General features: G+C 36.5%; 1 protein-coding gene across 2 annotated transcripts in view; it reads left to right on the top strand.

Annotated features, from left to right (window-relative positions):
- Nucleotides 1-23,448, top strand: part of LOC126831829 (uncharacterized) — a 36,063-nt gene extending 12,615 nt beyond the window's left edge. For both annotated transcript variants that reach the window (XM_050562460.1, XM_050562461.2), the window contains 2 exons: nt 19,392-19,523; nt 21,652-23,448. In XM_050562460.1, coding sequence (XP_050418417.1) covers nt 19,392-19,523; nt 21,652-23,431 — 1,912 coding nt within the window. In that variant the 3' untranslated portion in view covers nt 23,432-23,448. The remainder of the gene's footprint in view (nt 1-19,391; nt 19,524-21,651) is intronic.
- The last annotated feature ends 3,936 nt before the right edge of the window (nt 23,449-27,384 follow it).

Below are 27,384 nucleotides of genomic sequence, written 5' to 3'. Positions count from 1 at the left end.
ACTGAGTTTAATACTAAGCGACGTTTCGACGAGGATACTCTCGTCTTTATCAAGCTCATCTCTCTCTCTCTCTCTCTCTCTCTTTCTCTCTCTCCCAATTTCAGCACTCCTACCAACCTTCAACCAGACGAATAATGAGTCGTTTATATCAAAATAATGGTCCCGACCAGGTGCGCAATCCCCAAATGAGCACGCAGTGGCGACACCAAACGAATTCATAATGGTGGTTGCTAGGCAGAAGTGTAAAAATTCTAAATTCGTTGATGTTGATGCTAAACGTGTAAAGCGTCGATTAAGAAGACGTTTTTCGTCTAAATAATAGAAATAAGACGGGATAGAATTAAAATTTACACTGAACAAATAAAGAAGTTGGATTATACATTGTCTTAATTTAAAAATTACATGAATAGAAGTTAGAAATTACATGAATAGAAGTTAGAAATTACATGAATAGAAGTTAAAAATTACATGAACAGAAGTTAGAAGTTAGACGAAAGCACGTTAGAATTTTGGATCTAATATACCGCCATACACTGAAAGTACCAATTCCGCCATGTTACCACTCTCAAAACATTGGTTTCTACCGTTGACGTAGTTGTATTTACCTCAAGGTAAATTTCGATAATTAATTCCATTATAAGTTTTTAAAATAATCATAAATTTTCAAAATTAATAACAAGTTATCCTGAATGAAATGTGCGACAGTTTATGAAAATAAAATAAACTAAAACGTGAAAAATACCGTTTACGTGAGCATGCCTTGGTCTTTCTTTTCATTCATAATCATAATAATGATAAATTAAAAAATGGTCGCATGGATGGTAAATAGACGTAAATCAGGCCTATTATTTTAATGAAACTTTTCATATTATAGAGGAAGGAAGGAGAAATGAATTCACGGGTGAAAAGAAAAGCAAATAAAAACAGATCGGCTTTATAGATTAAGCATTAAGGGCAAACATGCAGCTATTTATAGGCCTACCATAAGGCTAACTACAACAGCCATATTTACGTATTTTAATATAGTTCTTCAAGTTTTCTTTTTTTTTCTTTTTATGTTGTTTTTGTTGTATATATTTCTTCTTTTATATTTATTGATTTTCTATTGACTTTGATTTAAAGTAAAAAGAAAGAAATTGGACACATATTTAGGCCTATATATTAATAGCCTTTTTTTAAAAAAAAATAAATAATCACTACATCCTGGCCTTTTTCCTTCTGGATCAACTGGAATTACAGAATAGTAAAGAAGACAATAAGTTAAGGCTTAGCCTATAATAATATAGGCATTTATTTTATGATCAGTAGTGGAATACCGCGTTTTACAGTGAAACAAAAGTGTTATTCCACTGGCTAGCAGTAGTCCATGTTGTTTTTACCTAAAATGATTGTAAAATCATAAAAAAAATAGAACATTTGTCGTTTTGTCGTGAATAACATATTTTATTTCGGTTGAATAATATCATAGAAATATCTTATTTGCACAGTTTTACGTATTTGTCGACATTAAGCCCATGAATTTTCTTGTTTCACTTGACTGAACAAAACATTTTGTAGGAATGTAGGCTTTTATAGATTGAACAAAAAGCTGATAAATGTTGAGATGGGTGGAACATGCTCGAGACGATTTGTGACAAACCTCAGACACAATGTTTTGTTTAGTCACGTACACAAATAAGATATTTCTATGATATTATTCAACCGAAAGGTCTTATATATGCATGATATAATATTTACATTCAAGTTAAACAAACCGCATCTATTCATTTTAAATCTTCATTATATTCATTATAACATCTACGGATGTAACAGTGTATAACTAAAAACTATGATTGGATCTTTATTGCCAACATTTCAATGTAGCTAGAATTGACTACACCTTGTCTATTGCATCTAGATGTATAAAGCGCGTTAACAATATATTCATTTAAGAGCAACCATGTCATTTCGGGATTAATATACCACATATTACAAGTCATACCCAACGGAAAGAAATGACGATTAATGAAAATTCTACCATTTTGGATTTCATTTTGCCGGCCATTTTGAATTTCTACCATAAAGAATTCTCGAAATAAAATTTTTGAGAATATCGCTGCCCTTTTATTACAAAATTAATGAAGTTTTTTTCATTTTTTTTTTAAATTTGGCAGTCAGTTTGAAAGAAATGCCCGCCATTAAATGAAAAATACATTTTTAAATTGATGTTTGTCAAATTCGATTTTTCGACACACTTCGCTTGTATAACCACTCTGTGTTTGAGGAATTTAAAAAAAAATTATTTATCCTACGACCACTGAAAGACACTGATTACGATATAGCGCTCTCGATAATTCCTGAAGAACGCCAAATTGAATTATGTTAATCATGTCATTTTGCCTTGGCCGATTTTGAGTATGATTTTGTCTGACATATTATCATTGAACCAAACTGCATTGGTTTCTTTTGCAATTTTTTTAGGATAAATTATAGCCCGTAAAACGTTATACCAAGAAAAAAATAAAACGTTTTGCTAAGTAAAGCTATATGACGCCATGACGTCATAGTTTTTATAGCGTCATAGTTACAACTAATTTACAGGGCTTTGCGCATGATCAGACGGCAACAGCGGCCGCCATATTGTTTACATTGCACGCTTAAAAAGTTGATCGGCGTATTTTATCGTTTAAAATCCCAATTTGGGGATTAAGCATGTTCATTTCAAGGTTTTTATAGAAAAGGTAGAATTTTCTGGAATTTAGATGACATTTGATATGTGAAATTTAAGAATATGGACCGAAAAAAGGGATTAAAAGAAGTTAGCCTAGAACAACGATACGATGGTTGGTTTGGGTGATAAATCATTTTTACATCAAATAATTTGTAATAAGTTCCACCATATACTGAATAAAACAAGTCCAGTTTTTATTTATCAGTTATTAAATTTATTACGTCTGTAGCCTACTTCAAAAATAAAAAAAAAATCTCGGGAAAATCAAAGCGTACGGTAACGATAAATCAATTTGACATTTTAAATAATTTGTACCGTAATAAATTCCATTATATAAAATTATATGTTGAATAAAACAATTCTAGGGTTTTTTTTATCAGTCATTAACTTCATTACATCTGTATATAAAAAATAATGGACAAAATCAAGGCATGGGCATCAAGCCATTACCATTAAAATTTTACGATCTGTATATAATAAATAATGGACAAAATCAAGGCATGGGCATCAAACCATTACCATTAAAATTTTACGTTACGGGTATTCAAAATAAAAAAAAAGTATTGACAAAATCAAGGCATGGGCATCAAACCATTACCATTAAATCTGTATTTATTCAAATTAAAAAAATTAATTGACAAAATTCAGCCACAGGCGCATCCAACCATTCAAATCTTAGTTATTCAAAATAAAAAAATTATTGACCAAAAGCAAGGCAACCATTCCCATTAAAATCTTACTTATTCAAAATAAAAAAAATAATTTACAAAAATAAGGCATGGGCATCCAACCGTTACCATTAAAATTGTATTTATTCAAAATAAAAACAAGAGCATTTAAATTCATATTCTGCTTTGAGTGGTAGTTTTTTTAAAATGAAATATGAAATGGCTGCCATGACCGATTATTTGAAATGAATAATCATGCCTATATGAACAAATTCTGTTAATAATAGCAGCCTGTATAGTGTTTACAGACATGCACAAAAATCAATAGGTACCCGCCTGTCTTCGAAATGAATTATAAGGCATAAGTATGCCCAGTTCCAAGATGTAGGTGATACACATAAAAATTGGTCGGGACTAACATATTGCTCAATATTATTTCAATAACTGGCTTTCGTGTGCAGGTTGGACAGCTGACCCCACTCCCTGTCACGTACAAGCTCACGCTCGAAACTCACCACTTGACACAATGACAGATCTTAAAATCTAAAGCGCACGCTTTAAACCATTCGACTATCCAACTCCCCTCCAAACACTAGGGGCGATGGCATAATATGTCCACATTATAAATGTGAACGTATAAAGATAATTGACAAAATTAAGGCATGGGCATCTAACCATTATCATTAAAAAATTTATTATTTAAAATAAAAAAAAAATTGACAAAATCAAGGCATGGGCATCCAACCATTACCATTAAAATTTTAGTTATTCAAAATAAAAAAAAAATATTGACAAAATCAAGGCATGGGCATTAAAATTGTACCGATTCGAAATAAAAAAAAAAAATATTGACAAAATTAAGGCATGGGCATCCAACCATTACCATTAACAAGCCAACAGTGGAGTGGGGCTGATGTCCCCCGCTGAAATCCCAAAATTTCATCACTCTGACTTAATTAGAAAAGAACTAAAGTTATTGTGTCCAAAAGCATCAACCAATCAAATTGCTTATCTCGGCTTACCCTAAGCAGAAAATGCTCATCTTCGAACTCCATCAAGGCATTGACCTAATAAAACACCTACACCAAGTTTGAACTTTATAGCTCAATTAGGAGAGTTATTGTGTCCCAAAAAGTGTGACGGACGGACGCACGGACAGACAGGTGGACGAACCCATTATAATAGTCCCCTGCTTTCTTTGAAAGGCGGGGGACCGAAATTAGGATTGGCATAAAACCATTACCATTTAAATTATTGACAAAATTAAGGCTTGGCATCAAACCATTACCAGTAAAATTAATCAACTGTGAAGGGGATCACGTGGCTAAGTGGGTAAGACGCTGGCTCGCTAGCCTGGAGGTCGGGTGTTCGATCCCTGCATAGGCCGAGAAAGTTCATTCAAATCTTCCGGCGTGGTTTCCTCTTGTCAGTGATGCAGGACCTGACAAGGACAGCTGTCTAGTCATTAGGATGGGACAAAAAACCGAGGTCCCGTGTACAGATTGGCGTGCACGTAAAAGATCCCTTGGCAGTCAGAATTCGATATAAGAGTAGGCCGTAGCGCCGCTGCCCGGGCAAAATTTCCCTCATAGCACACTGTATGGCGTATGCCCGTCTTCATTAGCCCAGTTTAGGAGCAAAACAGTAGGACGTTAAACCCCATTTCATTTCATTTCATTTCATTTCATTTCATTTATCAACTGTAAAGAATTACCGACAACCTTGATAGGGATCATCCTTAGGGTATAATAATTAAAGATACATTATGGGATATTAGATAAAGAGCTGGCAGTTCTCACTGTAATAGTTAAAGATAGGTTGCCAGGTAACGAAACATACGCCCACAACAGCTAAATCGTCCGGGCAGTCAACAAGAGTTGTTGCATATATTTACTTTTTTCGGTAATGAAACATTAATAATACACTAAAATCTGATTAAGAGCAACAACTCATGAAGTAATTATCAGAAAACCATTAGAATTTGTTTGTTTTTATAAAGTTCTGCCCCATGCTAACGTTTTGTATACAAAACTTTTAATATCATGGATTTAGCTGTTCAAGACATAAAAATACATTGAAAATCAATATACTTGTTCGTCTCAAGATCTTAAACTCTGTGTATCAATCTGAAGTCAATCGGATGATAACTTTAGCCTTTAGAGCGTCAAAAAAATGAGCGCCATAACTTTGGGAATAATTATTGAATATCATTGAAAATCAATAGGATTCTTTGTCTCGTGACCTTAAACACTGTGTATAAATTTAAAGTCAATCAGATATTAACTTTGGACTTTAGAGCGTCCACAAGATTTTTTGAAGTGATCAAGGGCCATAACTCTTGCAGTAATTATCGGAAATCGTTGAAAATCAATAGGATTCTTCGTCTCGTGACCGTAAACACTGTGAATAAATTCAAAGTCAATCGGATATTAACTTTGGCCTATAGAGCGTCCATAAGATTTTTCAACGTGATCAAGGGCCATAACTCTGGCAGTAATTATCGGATATCGATGAAAATCAATAGGCTTCTTTGTCTCATGACCTTAAACACTGTGTATAAATTTGAAGTCAATCAGATAATAACTTTGGCCACTAAGTATACAAAACTTTTAAAATCATGGATTTAGCTGTTCAAGTCATAAAAATTTACTTGTTCGTATCAAGATCTTAAACTCTCTGTATCAATCTGAAGTCAATCGGATGATAACTTTAGCCTCTAGAGCGTCACAAGATTTTTCAAAGTGATCAAGGGCCATAACTTTGGAAGTAATTATCGGAAATCTTTGAATGAAAATCAATAGGATTCTTCGTCTCATGACCTCAAACACTGTGTATAAATTTAATGTCAATCAGATATTAACTTTAGCCTCTAGAGCGTCCACAAAACTTTTCAAAGTGATCAAGGGCCATAACTCTGGCAGTAATTATCGGAAATCGCTGAAAATCAATAGACTTCTTCGTCTTAGGATCTTAAACACTGTGTATAAATTTAAAGTCAATCGGATATTAGGCCTCTAGAGCGTCCACAAGATTTTTCAAAGTGATCAAGGGCCATAACTCTGGTAGTAATAATCGGAAATCGCTGAAAATCAATAAGCTTCTTTGTCTCATGACCTTAAACACTGTGTATACATTTAAAGTCAATGGGATATTAATTTTGGCCTTTAGAGCGTCCACAAGATTTTTTGAAGTGATCAAGGGTCATAACTCTGGCAGTAATTATCGGAAATCGCTGAAAATCAATAGGATTCTTCGTCTCATGACCTTAAACACTGTGTATAAATTTTAGGTCAATCGGATATTAACTTTGGCCTCTAGAGCGTCCACAAGATGTTTCAAAGTGATCAAGGGCCATAACTCTGGCAATAATTATCGGAAATCGCTGAAAATCAATAGGATTCTTCGTCTCGAGACCTTAAACACTGTGTATAAATTGGCCTCTAGAGCGTCCACAAGCAATTGTGGATGCCGGACCGACGGACGGACGGGCGGGGGCGACAACAATATACGACCACATTTCAATGTGGGCGTATAAAAACTAGATAATGTAAAGGGAATTTGCTGATAATTTCAGTCAAATTGATACACCCTGAACCGAGAGTTAAAGGATTGAGTTTTGGGCCTAGCCTCGATCATCATTTCCAAAGTCGGAACGATAAAAAAACATAGTCTCAATTATCCATTTTTTGATTTAATCAGCAGCAGCTGACCGGGTTCTAATCCAGTAAATATCGCAGACTAGCGATGACATCTAGAGTTGATTATGGTCTGGATAAGTTTATTAATGTCTAATTAATAATTTAGATCACATTTCAGGCCTAAAGAAAGACCTGCCATAATTTCATACCTATTTGGGTCATAAGACATTCACTGCCCTTTAAAAAGAATTGCTTTAGTCATTTTATGTCTAATACTGTTTCCCTTGACTTTTATGTTATGGGTTTTCACTAGATGATGAATATGTAAATTAAAAAAGACAGTAACTAAAGATCTGATGAGAGAAAAATAATGATTGTTAATTCCCTCTTGAGTTTCCTTTTCATGCTGTGCCTCTCCAAAAACATTACACACTCCAATTTCGGCTAAAACATCTGTTTGAATTCTTAATAAAGTCATATGATTCTTGTAATTTGACAAGTCACAATTTTTTGAAAATCTTCTAATATACTTTTCTGCACATAGTAACACTTGAATTTTTCCATCTGAAGGAAGGATAAATCCACCATTTTGTTTATTGAAAATTAAACAATATGATGAGATGAAAGCCTGGGAAGGTTTTTCTGTTGCCAACATTGCTTTGCAATATATACATTTAACCTGGTGAAGCAATTTCCGTATTACCCAACCTGAAATAAGCCGGGAACAATTATTTTAGTCATGAACACATACAGGAAGGGGTCTTGATTTTTAGTTCCATAATATTATAATAGTGACCATTAAAACTCTTTTGTCATTGTGATTTACATATGTAATGAATAAATATTAATTGTACAAAATCTATGCCAAAGGTTAACCAAAACAGTTAAAATTGTTCACCTGCTATATAAACTACAACATTTTCTACAAGGGGCTCCATCCTTCTTGTATCATATGTATGTTCTATGGCAGCCAAGTTACCAGCAGATAGACTTAATCCATCATTGCCCTCGTTGTATTCTGTGACAGGTGGCACATAACCATCTAAAGCACATCGAAGCAGTCTTGTCTCTTCATCTTCAAGAACTGAACAGTTCCCATGCTTAGAAATCTGAATGAAAGATGAAAATATTATTATTTTAAGACAGAAGCTGTCTCAAAAACAAAACATAGCCATTGATAGCTGCTTATCTGAATGGAAAACTTGGGTGTTGACCAAATTTGATAACGATTCATTTTGCCTTCAAGAAATCTGATCTCTATTGTGTTTACAAGCTTCTTCCATGTTTGAGGGTGGGGGCTGAATGGTCTAACAGCCCTTTAGATAAGGTTTGTTAATGAGTCAAGTGGCGTGGTTTCAATCCCAACCATGTGGGTTTTTCTCCGAGTTCTTCAGTTTTCTTTTTTTGCTAAAGACCGCTATGGGCTAGCAAATTATTGAAATAAAGTTGTATGGTACATGTTAGTTCTGAAATGAACTAGTGTGTGTTGAGTGGACTGTAAACTTCCCCCTTCCCTCATGTTTTATTCTGTAATATTAACTTACTGTTAGGGCTCCACAATGGGAAATAATCTTTAAACACTTTAGCTGTAGGATTGTTATTCCATCCTGCTGTAATAATAAAACAACAAAATTAGTGAAAAATAATTAAATCTTTGTAATAACGAAAGACTGAAAGCCTAATTAGTTATGTAATGTTCATGGAATAGATAATAATATCTTACTAGTACGGCGTACAGCATTAAAGAACAGCTCCAAGTGATCTGGAGAACACTTGTATGTTAACAAGTACTTTTGTGCATCCAGAATTTGGTTAGCAACTCCAAGAACAGAACCAATGAGGATTATAAACCCCCTTACACACATTCCTCTAAAATTAGTTTAAAAATTAACATTAATCATTTTTGTAAGCTCAATATTACTTATTAAATTAGTTATTTTTCTGAAAGAGGTAAGTCATATATACCAAAATTGGTTAGCAACAGAATAAATGAGGATTATAAACTCCTTCACACACATTCCTATAAATATATTTTGAAAATTAACTATCAGTCTTATTAGCTCTGCATAACTAATCAAATGAACTATTTTTCTGAAAGAGATTTGTCATATACAATGTACCAATACCCTATTTTTAAACGCATAATATTACAATATTCAAAATACTTGAGACATAAACTGAAAATATAGCAAACTAAAAAAGTGCAAACTAGACATGCAATGCAGCTATGCTCGGTTAAATATAATATTAAACAATTACTGAATAACAGCGGATAAACATATAGTTTTTACCAAAATGACCTCATTTACAGTGACAGTGAAAATGTTAAATTGATTTGAATTTGAATTGATTTCAAGAGGCATCAAATGAAAATCAAATAATAATTTAATCTGTCGGTCATGTACACTTTCCCAACAAAATCGGACGAATGGGAACAATCCGACAAGTAGTTCCTGAGATATAAGCAAAGTGGAAAAAGAATAAAAATAATACCAACAAAAATAATAGTGTTTCACACCGAAACTGTGTGAAACCCTAACACTCGTTCTAACACAAAACAAAAACAATATAAATAATAAGGGAAAAACTAAAGATGTGTTATGTAAGAGCTAAATCTGACTATTGCAGGTCTTTTTTCTGGCTTCAAATGTTATATAAATTATTATTTAGACATTTATTCACATGACAGACCCATAATCAACTCTCTAGACCAAGTTAGATTACACAATGTTTGCCATATCCTCGTTAAACACTAATATGGATGCCGCTCACAAGACTGCTGAATAAAGGACTGAAAATCCAGACTTTGTTTATTATCGTGGCTTTGGTACTCGACAATCGAGACTATTTAGGATATTTCTTGCCAAAACTTCAAACATTAATAACTTCGCTCTGAATAAAGTAATTTGACTGAAATTTTCAATATATTCATTTTTCATTATCTATTTTTAAACTATCATAGCAAGAACGGCCAGCTATTTATCTAAATCTTACACAGTGCATCTTTAACACAGAACGTAACTATATCAACAAGTAACTGTCCCGATGAATACCTCTTTGTTGATACAAGAAATGGGCCATTGTTAAGTAACCTCAAACTGAGTAAATATGCCCTAGTTTCCTCTAAAAACTTAGTTTTGCCTTGCAAATTATGTTTGTTTATTGGACTTTTGTAGCCCTTTGCTATAGGAGATCTGCTATTCCTTATATCGAAGAGATGGTCCACACACTATATAAAAGTACATGAACATTAATTTTAATTTTACTATGACAGAAGAGATATTACTATAATACATGTTATATGAAATATTAACAATTTTACTACAAGCTGATCTTGATTTAAAGCTGTGTTGAAATAGATGATTTCTTACCTCAAGGAATTTTGCAGTGGCTTCACATTCTGCAAATTGTTTATCACCAATGTCTTTCATTGTTCTCAATGCCTTCGCTACTGATGAGGAGATAACCTGAACAGCCAGGCTGACCTTCATCTTCTGTTGAGCAAATTGTATTGTTTCATTAATAGTTTGTTAGCTAGCTTCAGACCAGATTCATTTTGAACATCATTAACTTCTTTTATAAATTTCCAAAGGACCTGTCCATCACTAGTAAATCCACCGTAGGCTTGAAGAGTGTTTCGAAATAATTTGATCATATGACAAGCATCAGGAAAGATATAAGTAGTGTGGCTTTGACCTAATGATGTTATGGAAGTCTTAATCTCATCAGCAGAAGTGGAAAAATCAAGCTTGGCTCCAAGCAATCTACACATAGCCATATTAGTGGCATGTCCATCCATAGTTATAGCATATACATTAAACCCTAGCTCAAACAGTTTTTCAAGACAATGAGTGACCAGTGGTTTTTGTGTTTCTGCAGATAAACCGCCTGTAAAAAAGTATCCAACAGGAGCTTTCCAATGCCCACCAAGGCCCACAACCATAAATACCAATACTTCTTTGGCTTCAACCTCTTCATCTTCTCCATAACCTAAATCAACATAACCCGTGAAATGGCCATTGTGTTGGTTGTAATCCACTTGTTTTCTGATGGACATAGCATCTAACATGAGACTGAAAAGAAAAATGTTTTCTTATTGAGCATATTTTATTGGCACTTGCTTTTGATCTATGTATGCACCTTTTCACGCCCACATTGAAAAGTGGTTGTATATTGTCGTCGCCCCCGTCCGTCCGTCGGTCCGGCATCTACAAGCAATTGTGGGCGCTCTAGAGGCTAAAGTTAATATCCGATTGACTTTAAATTTATACACAGTGTTTAAGGTCATGAGACAAAGAAATCTATTCATTTTCAGCGATTTTCGATAATTACTGCCAGAGTTATGGCCCTTGATCACTTCAAAAAATCTTGTGGACGCTCTAGAGGCCAAAGTTAATATCCGATTGACATTAAATTTATACACAGTGCTTAATGTCATGAAACGAAGAATCCTATTGATTTTCAGCAATTTACGATAATTACTGTCAGAGTTATGGCCCTTGATCACTTTGAAAAATCTTGTGGACGCTCTAGAGGCTAAAGTTAATATCCGATTGACTTTAAATTTATACACAGTGTTTAAGGTCACGAGACAAAGAATCCTATTGATTTTCAATGATATTCGATAATTACTCCCAAAGTTATGGCGCTCATTTCTGTGACGCTCTAAAGGCTAAAGTTATCATCAGATTGACTTCAAAAAATCTTGTGGACGCTCTAGAGGCTAAAGTTAATATCTGATTGACATTAAATTTATACACAGTGTTTGAGGTCATGAGACGAAGAATCCTATTGATTTTCATTCAAAGATTTCCGATAATTACTTCCAAAGTTATGGCCCTTGATCACTTTGAAAGGCTAAAGTTATCATCCGATTGACTTCAGATTGATACAGAGAGTTTAAGATCTTGATACGAACAAGTAAATTTTTGTGACTTGAACAGCTAAATCCATGATTTTAAAAGTTTTGTATACTAAGCGTTAGCATGGGGCAGAACCAAACAAATTCTAATGATTTTCTGATAATTACTTCATGAGTTGTTACTCTTAATCAGGATTTAGTGTATTATAAATGTTTCATTACTGAAAAAAGTAAAAATATGCGACAACACTTGTTGACTGCCCGGACGATTTAGCTGTTGTGGGCGTATGTTTCGTTGCCTGGCAACCTATCTTTACTAGACTTCATCAAATGAAATGACCTTTAGTCAATAAAATATTTATACTTTATTTAAAAAAAAGTAACTGCAATATTAACTAATCTTGATATCTTGTTATAGATTTTATGAAAGATAGTTACTTGGTATATTTCTCTGGTGACATCTTGCGATTTTCGGCAAGAACTGTGATCATTGCGTCATTTAATCCTGGACTGTAGTCGATACTTTCCATCCACCTGAAATAATGATTTATTTTTTTACAGTTCCTTACATATCTTGTTTGTATACTGCGATTAGCGCTAGTGCTGATATCAAGTAAAATTTTACACATCTATGCATAGGGAGCAACCATCGATTCTGTAAATTTGCCTGTCACCGAAACTCGCTATTGGAACGAAAATTCCTTGCCTAAAATCTAATATGAATTCTTTGTTATGGTAAAGAAAATCTTTCTGCTCGATGCATCAATGTATAGCATGAAGTAGGCTGATAATCACATCGATGAATGATAATAGCACCAATTAGCACTGGGTATTATGAAGAACTTCTTGATCAGTGATTTTACCCAATGATTTATTATATGAATATTTTCCATTTTAGTGATAAAACTGAAATTTGACATACTTTCTTAAAGTCCTTGGATGGGGAAGAGGAAATCCAGCAGTTCTCAGATAATCATAGGCTTTTGGTGACATAAGGTGAAGGGATATCGCAAAATCTCTCTGAGAAGTGTTGTATTCTTTGGTATCTTTCTTAAACAACTCCCATGGCATGTCTACAAATAAATTAAAATACATTATAGCTACATGTAGGATACCTGCATAAAGCTCATGGGGAATTATATGTATATACATGTGTAAGCTTACATATAGAAAACAATGAAACTTGATAGAAAGGGTTATGCTGAAGGAAATTTTAATTATTCATTATCACAATAAAAGGAAGAAGTATATATCTCTTACCCCCAAAGGAGTCTAATTTTTTTTTCAGTTCAATGTTGATATGGTTTTCTGCATACAGCTTATCTGTTTGTTTCTTGCAAGATGTTTTGGCTCTCTGCTCCCTTTTAACCGCATTTTAAAATTTTTTCGTCATGTCATCTAACTTTTCTTCTGTGTCATACAGTTTACGTTTCCACTTCATTGGAGATGCTGAATAATTGTGATCCTATGAAACAAAAACAAAATAACTTACTTTTATGAAAATGAGGTAATCGAATGAAGTATAGACTACTGCATGGACAACTCACAGGCAGTTTGTAAAGCTTGTAAACTAGTTTAGTCCCTCTGGATTTTTCTGGTGTGGGTTCCCTTTGTCAGTTATGGGCGGACGGCCTGGCCAGGATCTAGTCAGTCAGATTGAATAAAAAAAAAACCTGAGATCTCGTGCACACATTGGCATGCACGTTAAAGAGACCCTGACAGTTGGAATTCGAAATAAGAGTAGGTTGTTGCGCTGCTGTCCGGGCAAAATTTCCCTCACCATAGCACACTGCATGGCGTAAGCGGCCTTCATTTTCTCGGTTGGTGCAGAAAAGTAAGACATTAAAATCCAATTTCATTTCATTAACTAATTTAGTGCTAAATAACATATCTTGTCAGCAAGATAAATCCATTAAAATAGATTTATCTTGCTGACAAGATATGTTATTTAGCACTATGATGAACTTGCTCTATTGCCCCATTAACCAATTCAGACTTGTTACCACGAATTTACTCACCCCACCCGCGCATAGGTATGAATTTTATTGTTCCACTTGACTAAAGAAACATTTTGTATGCTTTTATAGATTGAACACTTCTTTGCGATATCATTTTCGGTGGAAACTGGCACTATACCTAAAGAATAAACAAATAGCGGAGACAGGGTTTCAGCCGACTGATCTAAATTATTTCTTTAAATACAGTAAAGCTTGAAATATGTCAGTTTTCACTCTTTAGAATGTTTTTGTAAACAAGTTGTTATTGTAGTTTCCGTGACGTATTCCCAACAAGCGTTAGAAACAAAGATATATACTCTTAATCCAGGTGCCGATGGGTTGTGTGGAGCATGCTAGAGGCGATTTGTAACAAATCTCAGGTACGATATATGTTTGATACTGGTTGAGAACAGCATCAGAGCAACATGATTGTTTTCATTGGAGATGGAGCGCAAATATTCAAGGGGGTTAGACAAACTCTAAACCAACTGCGCCCCTTCACTGAGTCCCTTCAAAGGGGGCCCTCATGGCCTGTCTGTCTACCAGTGGAATAACATGCATTTGTATCTGTTAAATTTGTGTGGTAGACAGATTGATATTATTTATACATAGACGGGGAGTGATAACGTTTGACCCCAAACAAATTGCAAAAGAAACCGGGAAGTTTCGGAGAGCGATATTTCGTAATCAATGTGTTTTAGTGGTGGGGGAATAAGTAATTTCTTTTTAAATTTTTCAAACACAAACTGGTCATAGAGGCGAAATGTGCCGAAAACCGAATTTGACAAAAATCAAAAAATGTATTTTTCACATGTATGGCGCCGGGCATTTATTTCAAAATGACTGTCAAATTAAAAATAATCTCGTAAGATATGACTTTTACTATGTCTTTTAAATGATTTTCGACGTCTCTTAAAGGTCACCGTCGAGTGCCGAAGTCGTGAAACGCACCGTCTGGGGATTTGTTGGGGCCTGTCTCCCCCAGAAAATTTATGGAAATTTCAAGCCGGAAAACGCGTTGTCTTGCTAGGCCGTGAATACGGCAACCTGAAAATGGTTCATTTTAATGAAGACATCTGAACTCCAATCAACAAATCAATCAATCAGGCTGTTCTCGTTGCATTCACATGTCACCAGAAAGTTCACTGATGAAAAAAATATGCCCGAAACACATGTCGCGGTTAGTGCGACCCATTAATTTTGTGACAATTTCTAGGTTTCAAATATAAGCGATTAAGCTCCTTTAAAAGCGAATGTAAGTTAAATATGTTTAATAGCGCTTTTATCTAGTGTATCTTTTATTTTGATTTTCTTATAGAATAAGGCTAGCAATTATGTGCGCTTTTTATTGTATAATACTAATAATAATATGTTCAGCTATACTTCTCGTTTTAAAAAATGTATGTTTTATCTCCTATAGACACATATTAGCGGAAATCTATGACATATCTATCCATATCCCTGTTTGTCGGGACATCCAACAATATAACAGGGCATATAAATAGATAGTGAGTTGGTAGAGTTACTTGGGACCCAAGATGGCGTCTATGTACTCTTGACGTTTTATTTGCATGACGTCATATGAAATTCCTGGCTTCACAGTAGTTGTCTCAACTTTATCTATATACGGCTTTGTCCAGTTATATACATTGTATATATAGATCAGTTGTGTAGGCCCTACATTGAATTTATAAATTTAAATATCAGCCAATGACGAAACAGTCTTTTCTTGGATTAACTCTAATCAGTCCGTTAGATAATGGATACTGAAATTGACTTTCCAGCAACAGAAACGAAACGTTAGCAAGATAACGATCCGTTAGAGTTGAACGGGTCGTTACAATAACTGTCATTTAAGCAACCGGCCCCAGGGCTGTGCATCCCAAACTTAGGCATCCCTAACTAACGCTGCCTGTCTACAATCGAAAACACCGAGTATGCTTTTATTTCTCTTCTATTGTCATTTTGAATGAAATTAAATATATTTATTTGGCCGATGTGTGTATGAAAGATGTCAAACTTATCAAAGCCGAATCACAAAAAAGTCCTCTAATTATTCAATATGGGGGCGCCCATGAAACATAATTTCACAGAGGTGGTTTTGTTTGCAAGACAAATTTAGGAGTATCTAACCATGTTTTGAAAGATAAACAGATTGAAACTCTAAAGACAGTTTACAATGGCAAAGAATGTATTGCAATATTACCCACTAGCACATATTATATACCGCTTTTAACGTAGTGGCAGAAGTTGACATTTTGCCAATGACATGTGTTTACATAATACATGTGCTTGATCGGGTTATTTTTACTCTGTTGTGTACACAAAGCAATAGTCCAGTCGGTAAGTCCCGCCCCAAAATGATCACGTGAGCGTTTTAAATGGAGGCTAACTAGGGCAGTGATCATAATCTCGAAGTATGACGTAGATGGATCGCTGCGTGCAGTTTGAAACTTAGGCTGCCTGTCTACAGCTAGCTCCGCCTGAGAAACAGGCCCTAAGCTAATTACCCGACATTTTAATTCCTACATCGACGATTTTAGTCGAAAACACTGAGTATGCTTTTAGACATTTTTAGAAGTATTTATTTCTCTTCTATTTTCATATTGAATGAAATTAAATATGATTATTTAGCCGTTGTGTGTATCAAAGGTGTCAAACTGATCAGAGTGGAATCACGAAATAGTCCACTAATTATTCAATATGGCGGCGCCCATGAAAGATAATTTCGCAGAAGCTGTTTTGTTTGCGAAGACAAATTTAGGAGTATCTAACCTTGTTTTGAATGATAAACAGATTAAAACTGTAAAGAGAGTTTACAATGGTAACGACTGTATTGCAATGTTACTCACTGGCACGTATTATATATCGTTTGACCGGAGTGGCAAGAGTTGACATTTTCGCTAACTTGACATTTGTTTACATACACCATGTGCTTCGTATGGTGGCTGTTAGCGGCCATTCAAATGAATCTAAATCATCGCCTTGTGAAGAAGGCGACAAGTCGACAGAATTGACTCGACAAGTCGACGAAATGAAGGCGACGATCGTCGGGTTATTTTGTCGTGTCGGCGGGTTGATTTTGTCGACTTGTCGACTTGTCGCCTTCGACTTATTCACAACCCGACAAGTCGACAAGTCGACAAAATACAATTATTTCGACTTGTCGGGCGGCGACTTGTCGCCTTGGAAGTTAATCTGTGCGCATGCAAGTTATCCAATCAGCAAATGCGCATGCTCGAGTTTAACTTCATTCCGTCGACTTGTCGCGTTAATTCTGTCGACTTGTCGACTGTCGACTTGTCGCCTTCTTCACAAGGCGACGATTTAGATTCATTTGAATGCCCGCTAACAGCCACCATAGCTTCGGGTGTCAAAGCAGTCACCTAGTCGATAAGTCCCGCCCCAATATGATCACATGGGCGTTTTAAATGGACGTCATTTAGGGCAGTGATGTTATTGCCGAAACTGTCGACATTCAGCGTTCTACGACTTTCCGTTCTGGAGTTATTCCACTATTGCCGAAAACCTTGTAAACGTGATAGAGGCTATAGTTTTTAACAGATCCGTTCCAAGTTTGGTAGAAGCATTGGTGTCATGAGCGGGTGTGAGCGCAATATCGATACTCTTGCGACTTTCAGTTCTGGAGTTATCTCCCTTTTCCAAAAGTCTTGTTAACGCGACACAGGCCTTATTTTTTTTTTTATTCTTTTCAAATTTAAATGCGAGGCACAGTTTTGTATTAGAGGTTATGATTACTAGAAAAAATCCAATCCAGACTATTATAACTTACTAGTAAGTGCAGGAGGATCACACCACACATAAGCAAACACCCAAAAGACAAACCCTCCGAGGAGACAATATAGGCCTACAGGCATTGCAATTAATTAACATCAAACGTATATCATACCAAGTGTACAGTCTTGTGCCTACAGTGATACGGACTAAACTCAAAATGAGAACGTGCTCACAATCCACGAAAACATGGGAACATTTACCAAACATTGTAAGCCATGATCGGCTCAATGTCAGCATGTTGAAGGGAAATGGAGCAAAATGTCACGTCACGAGAATATCTACAGCTGATATTTTGGATTTGTTTTGTAAACCGAATGTTAGATAATCACTGTCACACTGTGTGTACGATAGAATACCCGACTCGTGTACTGATTATAAAATGTCCACTGTGTCTTAAAGTAGCTAAGTCTCTAACTCAATATCATCCAAAATCTTCAACATTCAAACCGCGAATTATTTGTCAATTTAAATCAACATTGATGTTGTGATCTTACCGGTAAAAGATGGGCTTTTGATGTCTAATATTTAAGACAAAATAAACATTTTACCATTGGTACACGAATCGTGTACCATAATGCGTTTCAGCGCCATTTATAACAAGGAACTCGGAAAACTAGGCTAAGCATATTCAACAAGTCATGTCAAACGGTGACATCATATTCTTATCTGGAGTCTGGAGAGCATGCGCAATAAATACTATCGGTGTAGACTGGAATAACCAGACACTAGAGATTCCAATTCGATTGAGACTTCTGGCGTATTTCGCCGAACATAAGTGATTAGAAATTAGAGTAAAAACAGAAACTATTGAATGTAAATCAGTTTATATACATTCATATTACATTATCATATGCCGTTGCGACCCATTTGTGTCAATTTCTATATCCCAAATATTAGCGATTTAGCTCCTTTAAATATGGATATTAGCGCCCCATATGTTTACGGCAAGATAAGAATATTAATACCGATTGAAATGGACCAATACTGAATTCTAATTCGTGTTTTAAATTTTGAATATTATGAATAATTTTGAGTTAAGAGATTTAGCTCCTTTGAAATGAACGTCATTCAATAAAAGGACAACCCCAGAATTGGTTCTTTAACAAGGCCATTGCACTATCGGCTAATTTTTGTCAAAACCTTCAGAAACTCATAACTCACCCAAAATAAAGTAATCTGACTGAAATTTTCAATATATTCAATTTCTATTATGTTTGTTTGAAGTAAGATAGCATGAACAGTCAGCCCGTTATCTAAATCTTTCATAAATGGTCGTTCTTGCTATAATAGTTCCAAAATAGATAATTCAAAATTACTATATTGAAAATTCCATTCAAAATACTTTATTCTGAGCGAAGTTATCACTGTTTGAAGTTTTGACAAGACGTGGTATATATTGTTTATTATTGTACTATTGTAGCAACGTTACATGTTAATCGAGACTGAGTCTCGCTTCTTCATTTTCAAATCAAATCATTAAAACGGGATCGTATTTCAATCCGTTTAAATCTCACCAATCCGATGGTCTAAAGAGATGATTATAGGCTTGTCATGTAAATAAATAATAATTTATATAACATTTTTAAGCCAAAATAAAGACCTGCAATAGGTAGATTTAGCTCTTACAAGATGTACCTTTAATCCATGCAAATTAGATATTGTTCGAAAAATAAAAATGAAGATTAACTGTTTTTATTGAATAATGTTGAATATTTTCAGACAGCCTCGAAGTGAGAAATGGATAGTAATGGACAGTACAGACATACACCCAGATGACGTGACTTTATTAGATGACCGTGCTGACTGGGCGGGGCTTGTGATGGATTCTACAAAATCTAGACAAAGAATCAAGTAAGCTTTACTCACATTTCAACCGTGAATCCAGATTTCTTCCAGGAATCGCAATTGATGGGTGTCGAACGGATCGAGTCGAGCGACTAGATGCTGTTCTTTGATAATACCGAGTCAACCATCCATCCCACCAGATGGTTCGAATTTTCTTGAGTTTCCCGAATCTTGACATGTGTTTGATATGGTCCAATCTGGTTAAAACACAGATCCTATTTCGTTTCGTTTTTATAGTTCAAAATTTCGTTTTACTTGTCTTTACTACACTTGGATCTGGAAGACTTGTTATTTAACTCGTGTTCTGCTTGAAATGAGGGGCCAGCCAATCAAATGGTCTGTCGAATCGAGTGTTTGACCTTTTTTGCCCGGAACTGTGGGTAATCCACTAGTAACATCAATGCTGATTGGTTAATCAAATGTCTGACGTCATAGGTCAAAAGTCGGTCTTTTGACCCCTGACGTGACCTATCGCTATAACTTGTCAGATCTTCATGTAGTGTAGGCCATCGAAAGTATAAAAAAACGAAACGAAATATAGATCTGTATTTTAATCAGATTGGATATGGTCTTTAGGAATTATACTATTCAAAAAAAGTAGGGGATATTTGATTTTTAAGTGTTATTAAAGTCACCTAATGAAACTGACGAAGAAACAAATGACAAAATGAAATGAAGTTCACATTCATCGATTTATTCCAAATGATCGTTAGACTAAGTAAGGCACAGACTGACCATTATAAGGGTAAAATGATACCCGGGGTCAAACAGCAAAGTTACCACAGCATCACAACCAAGTCAGTAACGGGTAAATCCTCCTCTGTTTGCCAAACAAGCATTGATCCGACGTGGCATACTCCTAATGAGACGTCTAAGGTCATTTTGGTCCAGATTTTCCCATTCCTGTTGCAACGCAGCAGCAAGTTCTTGGACATTGGCAGGACGTTGTTGACGTTGACGTAACCTCTGTCCAAGCATGTCCCAGACATGCTCGATGGGGGAGAGGTCGGGACTCAGTGCTGGCCAAGGTAATGTGGTGATGTTCTGTTGTTGGAGGTAACCTGTAACGATCCTGGCCCTGTGACATCTTGCGTTGTCATCCTGGAAGATGAAACGGCGGCCATGACGTCGTGCGAACGGCACAACATGGACTGCCAAGATGTTGTCCCGGTAGTACTGGCCTGTAACACGCCCTGCAACAACATGTAAAGCCGTTCTTCCAGCAACAGTGATGCCTCCCCACACCATAACAGAACCACCCCCAAATCGATCATGTCTGATGACGTTAACGTCTTGGAAGCGCTCGTTTCGACGACGCCACACCCTCCTACGTCTGTCCAAAAAATCAACAGTGAACTTTGACTCATCTGAAAACATCACATTGCTCCAGCGTCGATTATCCCAGTGTTGACGATCCCTACACCAACGACGTCTTGCCTGAATGTGATGATCTCTCAAACAAGGGATCACGCGAGGACGTCGGGCGCGAAGGTGACCCCTATGCAGTCGATTCCGAATCGTCTGGCCACTCACTCTCACACCAGTGTCTGTTTGAAGACGAGCGCTGATCTGATTTGCTGTGATGACACGATTTCTCAAGGCCAAGGTACGGATAAATCGATCCTGGGCTTGAGTTGTCGCCCTTGGTCGACCTGAGCGTGGTCTGTCCTGTACAGATTGTGTATCACGGTATCTGGACCATAGCCTGCTTATGACAGACTGAGAAACATTCATCGTCCGCGCCACAACCGCCTGTGTTTTGCCGATCTGTAGCATGCCAAGGGCACGTAACCTTTCATTTTGGGTAAGCCGACGCATATCAAAATTTGTTTTCTGGTCACTAAAACAATTAAACTGATGTTTCCACCCTGGAATTCAATGCCACAATGACTGTAACATTCAAAGTCAGAGTCGTGCAAATCTTGGGTTGGACCCCCATGATGATCCCAAGCATCACCTGCATTCCATGCGGTAGCTATTGGTGCGTTTGGGCGTCACATGTAACTGGAAATGTTTCTTCTGTTAGGTTCTATAGTGACTTTTTTCGTAGTCATTTGCATATTTTAGTATTATGCCCCCTAAATCAAATATCCCCTACTTTTTTTGAATAGTATATATTCGTTGTTTCTTTTAGGTGTGCAACATGTCGAGGAAATCAACCAATGGATGGAATTTTAGAAGCCGTTAAAAGTCAGGCGAAATATATCTACTATGCTGATGACGTGTTTTCCCTTCATAAGGAATTGTCCAAACTCAAACTAAATCCACTATCGTATGGTTTAGACTTCAATGGAAAAAACTCGCATTTTGATTTAGAAGCTCATTTTAAATCCGGCAAGGCGAAATCACCGTTGAGCCAGAATTTAAATAGTCACTACCGACTGGGTGAGTGGAGGACTTCACTTATTCAAGCTTTCGTTCCTACAGAAATGTTGCTCCGCCCATCCGAAAGCGCAGATGAAATAGACAGCAGAGCCCCAGGTATACGTCTTCCTAAAAGTTATTATCACCCATTTGCTCAAAAGGGGAGTTTGTATTTTTATGAGGCCTTTTGGGCGATGGCTCCTATTGACCAGCAATACTACACGACTTGGTCTCTAATGACAGAACGTCTACTAGAGGAACTCAGTAATGATGTCATGTTAAATGCTCCCAGGAAAAACAAACAACAGCGCAAATACGGACACATGGGGGTGGAAAAGATCGCACGTCTTAGCGCCATGTTAAAAAAGTGGATTTGTTTTCCTGGACTTCAGTTATTCAAATGTGTTGAATTATTAACAGATGAGCTAGTCGCTGCTCAACATTTACCTAAAGATGTTGGTGAACTGATTAAAGATTTCCTAAAGAGGTTGAGCTCTATTGGATATATACAGCCTGTTAGACTCCTCGGTTCCTTATCCAGACCATTTATTCCACCCATAAATAAGCTCATTTTCTGGCCCGGTTACACCACCGATCGAAGTGAACGAGGTTTGAATAAATCATTCAAATCCATGTGTAATTCGGGATTGGGGAAATGTAAGGAGGTCGGGCATCAGGCAGAGAAATACATTCCCTATTATGAAAACCTCCTTCTGGTCGTGGTGTTTAACCGCCCTGGTCACTATATAGTTGTCGACTACCTCGAAAGGATGTACCGACCGTATTTTCCTAATATGCTTTATTGTGGGCATGACATGCACAATTTTTTATCTGTTTACAATCACATTGATAGAAAGGTTACTTTTATTGAAGTCGAATTTAATAAGGGACAGTATGGATACCAATGTGTCCAAAAGGCGATACAGATGAACTATGACGTAGAAGGTTACATCCATCTTAGTGACGATGTTCTATTAAATGTTTGGAACGTCCAGGATCTTCCGAAGGATAAATTGTGGTTCCAGGGAAATATGAAGGTAGCCAATATCACCCAGGATGTTGTCCCGGATATATGGAAACATCCTCATTGGGGTCCGTGGATGTCAGATTATGGACGCGTAGCAGTTAAGAGAGCTGTTAGTGTTCTACAAACCTTGGCGCTGGTGGAGCAGAAAGTCAAGGTTTTCATGTTTATGTTGTCTACGAACGCCGGAGGCCAGGACCGCGTTTATTACCAAGCATCCGATATTTTTTACATTCCGAAGCGCTTCGCGGAACTTTTCGCTTACATCACAACTACGTTTGATTCGAATTATGTTCATTTTGAGATCGCGGTGCCGACGATGTTAAACGGTTTGGATCTACATGAGAACATTGTGTTTATGAATGGGTCTTATCTGTGGTTTCAAGACCGTCAATTATATCAGCTGAAATATAATTATCAACATGTTTTTATGCATTCCATAAAACTAGGAATGTGTATTGCTGATCCCAAGTGTCAAAAGTTTATCTGTCATCGTTATTTACCTTGTTTATATTCCTCTAAATAAATTAATTGTTAGGTTTTTATTTCTTCTCTTCAGACCATTGGGAAAAGGGCACAGATGCCTTATACCATACCCTTTCCCATCCACTTCTGCGCGTGGTCCGTTAATCGTTTACATTTTAACACATTTTCGACCTATTCTCAAGAATCACAAGCTGGATTTCAACCAGATGGATATGCACGTTGTTTGGGTAATGCTTGTCTTCCTTTTCTGCACTAACATACACGATGCAGTATTCATCGACTTCCATCGACTGTCAAAGTTTCATATACGTGCACGCCCATGTGTACATGAGACCTCGGTTTCTCATTCTACCCAAACGACTATACGCTGTTCCTTTCCCGGCAATCCGTTCAGCACCGTTGCAAATTCCGAGGAGCGTTCTCGGCCAACACCAGGCCCATACCCTGAAACTGTTCTCACGTCATTTGGTCGTCCCACAAGAAAATGTTTGAATTTCATATGACCTGCTGAACCATCTCAACACTAAAGATTTGTAAAGATATAGTCGGCACACCTATAAGGGCAGCGGGGCAGTTGTCTAGTTCTTTTGAAGGCACGGCGTCATATGCACCCATAACACGCCAACATAGCGCCCCTGTGGGTAGTGATTATTCAGATTGGTCTGCGCAGAGAATAATCTGCGATATGATTCTAGGTGGAAACAGGCGTTTAACACCACGAACGTGCAAGTCAGATGGCCATAATCGCGTTTTCTTGCCTTGTGGACGCTCTTAGAGGTCTCAATTTTCATCCGATTTTGATGAAACTTGAAATACACGTTTATAACCCAAAGATCTTGATTCCTTTCGTTATTCGCGCATATCGGGTCGTTACTTGCTGAATTATGGCCCTTGATTGTACGAAAAATCACGTTTTTAGTTTGTGGTTCCTCTAGAGGTGACAATTGTTATCCGATTTTAAAAAAAAAACACATGTGGATATATCACCATTACTGCACCATAATGATGGTTGAGTTCGACGTTCGGGAAAATCGGACAAAAACTGCCGGACAAAATCGCCGCCCCCCGCATACGCAAAAAGTGTATAAATATGGTATCAAAGTTGTGGACCCTGTAGAGGCCACACTTTTGATCCGATTTTGATGAAATTTTAAATTTATGTTTTTGTATTCAATTTTAAAAAAAACATTTAAATCTATCACCGTTACACGTCAATGATGTTTGAGTTCGAATTTCGTAAAAATCTAACCGAAACTGCCGGACAAAATGGCCGCTAATTATATGTAAATAGTGTAAAAATATTTAATATCAAGGTTGTGGACACTCTACAGGTCACAATTTTTATCCGATTTTGATGAAACCTGAAATCTATGTTTATGTCCCAAAGGTCTCGGTTCCTTTCGCTATTACCGCATATCAGACCGTAATTTCCTGGATGATTGTACGAAAAACCACGTTTTCAGAGTTCACAATTTTTATCTGGTTTTGATGAAACTTAAAATGTGTTTATATCCCGAAGATCTATGTTTCTGTAGATATTCATGCATATTGTACGAAAAATCGCTTCTTCTTTTTTTTAGCTTGTTCTCTTTCGATCTCTTGCCATTTTGTCCGGCAATTTCGGTTCGATTTTCATGAAATTCGAACCTAACCAAAATTACGGTGTAACGGTGAATATATTTGAACGTTTTTTTTTAAATAGGATAATAATTGTGATCTCTAGAGGACCACAAGCTAAAAACACGATTGTTCGTACAATCAAGGGCCATAATTCAGTAAGTTATGATCCGATATGCGTGAATATTGATGAGACCCGAGATCTTGGGGTGATAAATATGTATTTCAAGTTTCATCAAAATTGGATCGTGGCCTCTAAGAGGTTCAACAACCTTGATATACCATATATTTACACTATCTGCGTACGAGGGGCGGCCATTTTGTCTGTCAGTTTTGGTCCGATTTTTACGAAATTCGAACTCAACCAGCCTTAGGGTGGAACGGTGATATATTCAAATGTTGTTTATTTTAAATCGGATAAAAATTATGACCTCTATAGGGTCCACAAGCTAAAAACGCGATTTTTCGTACAATCAGGAATTCAAGAAATTACGATCCGATATGTACGAATATCGAAAGGAACCGAGATTTTAGGGAAAAAGAATTGTGATCTGTAGAGTGTCCACAAACAATTATGGATGGACGGATGGACGGACGGACAGGGCGACGACAACATACGTCCACATGAAAATGTGGGCGTACAAAAATTGTTACCTGTAGAGTGTCCACAAACAAATTTTGGACGAAAGTCCGGACGGACGGACAGGGGCGACGACAATATACGTTCACATGAAAATATGGGCGTATAAAAACGACGATAAACCTTTTCTCCGCGGTGTAAACCATTTCTCCGCGGTGTAAACCTTTTCTCCGAACGAAAGCTTTCTCCGCGGTGGAAAAGAGCCAGTCTTTATGCGGCCAGTGAGTGCATACTATCATAAAACTAACTTTTGTCGTATACGTGACATTATGTCAATTCAGTACAAATACGCGTGTTTTGGTATGTCAGGTCACGTCTTGTCACGTCACGTCACGTCAACAATCAAGTTAGTATTATAATATACACACAATGGCCGCGGTTTGCACCGCGGAGAAAACTTTATACCGCGGAGAAAAAGTTTACACCGCGGAGAATAGGTTTTTTCATGTTGTTGTTTTTTATTATTATTTATCATAGATTTAATTGCGAAACAATCGTTCATTGTATTGCAGACTGAATCTTTCTCATATGAGGTAAATTACAAGAAAAAGCTGGTTTTGATCTCGTGGTTATCTTTGAGGACGTTTAATTGCAAGGTAATACCAGCCCCCCCAGGGGGTGGGTGGATCGTGTAAACCTGAATCTCGAATCCACACGAGGTCTGAGTGGAAAGTTTGGTAAATATATACTATAGAGCACTTGTTGATCTGTACTAATCCATTTTACTTTTGTGACACTCTTCATATAATCTACACAATGGACGTACATAAGATCTGTTTTACCAACAAACTACCCCCCTCCAACCCACACTGAATTATCCGTTATAATATTATTTTTAAAGTTACACACTGAATTATCCGTTATAATATTATCTTTAAAGTTACAATTTCATATTTTCTAAGAAAGTCAAAACATAATTATTTCTATGTCTTTTGCTCAATCGGTTGTCAACTCACTATTATACGATCATAGGTGTCATTCTCACACTTAAAACTCATTTACACCGTAAATAATAACACAATTACCTCCCTTGTTTTCTATTCTCCACCATGGAGCAGTTATCTTCAAACGTTTGAATTTGAAGATGAAAATAATATTTTTGCCAATTTCTCAACTGGCAATAGTGAATTATAGGATTAATAGGATTATTCTTTAACAAGGTAGGACTGTTTATAGATACCATATATTTTAAGGCTTTATTTTAATAAATTTCAAAAACATAACTTAAAAATATGAGAGAAGTGGAGGAGTCTGTATCAAGGTCTAGAGGGTCCGCGGTGCCAAAATTCATTTTTGCGGACTGTAATTGTCTTTTACATGGTCTGTAGGAAAGACTAGCAGAGGTCCATTACAACATATATAATCGGTGACCGCTGTTACAACAGTAAACAGTAGAACTCGTAATGCCTATTTTTTGGACAATCCAAGACAGGACAAATGACGACTTGACATTAATCTAGTTGTATTTGATTAATCAGCATTGAGGCTGGTGTCCCTAAATAGATGACACTTATTAATTACTTGCACATCTAACTTATTTATAAAACATCTAACACAGAAATTGTTCTTCACTCTGTGTAACCTAAGCAAAATATCTAATTGCAGAGGCATGTTGGTCAGGTAGTCAACTGCCTACCCTGCCCTCATAAATGCAAAAACAAGAAACTCGAAATGGTTGATAACGCTCGAATCCGATGAGATTTCCTAACAAGGTATATGGGAGGGAGCGGGGGTGG

The sequence above is a fragment of the Patella vulgata genome, chromosome 9 (assembly GCF_932274485.2).
Source record: "Patella vulgata chromosome 9, xgPatVulg1.2, whole genome shotgun sequence".
NCBI lineage: Eukaryota > Metazoa > Mollusca > Gastropoda > Patellidae > Patella > Patella vulgata.
The sequence above is the reverse complement of the archived record's forward strand: the minus strand, read 5'-3'. Positions and strand labels throughout refer to the sequence as shown.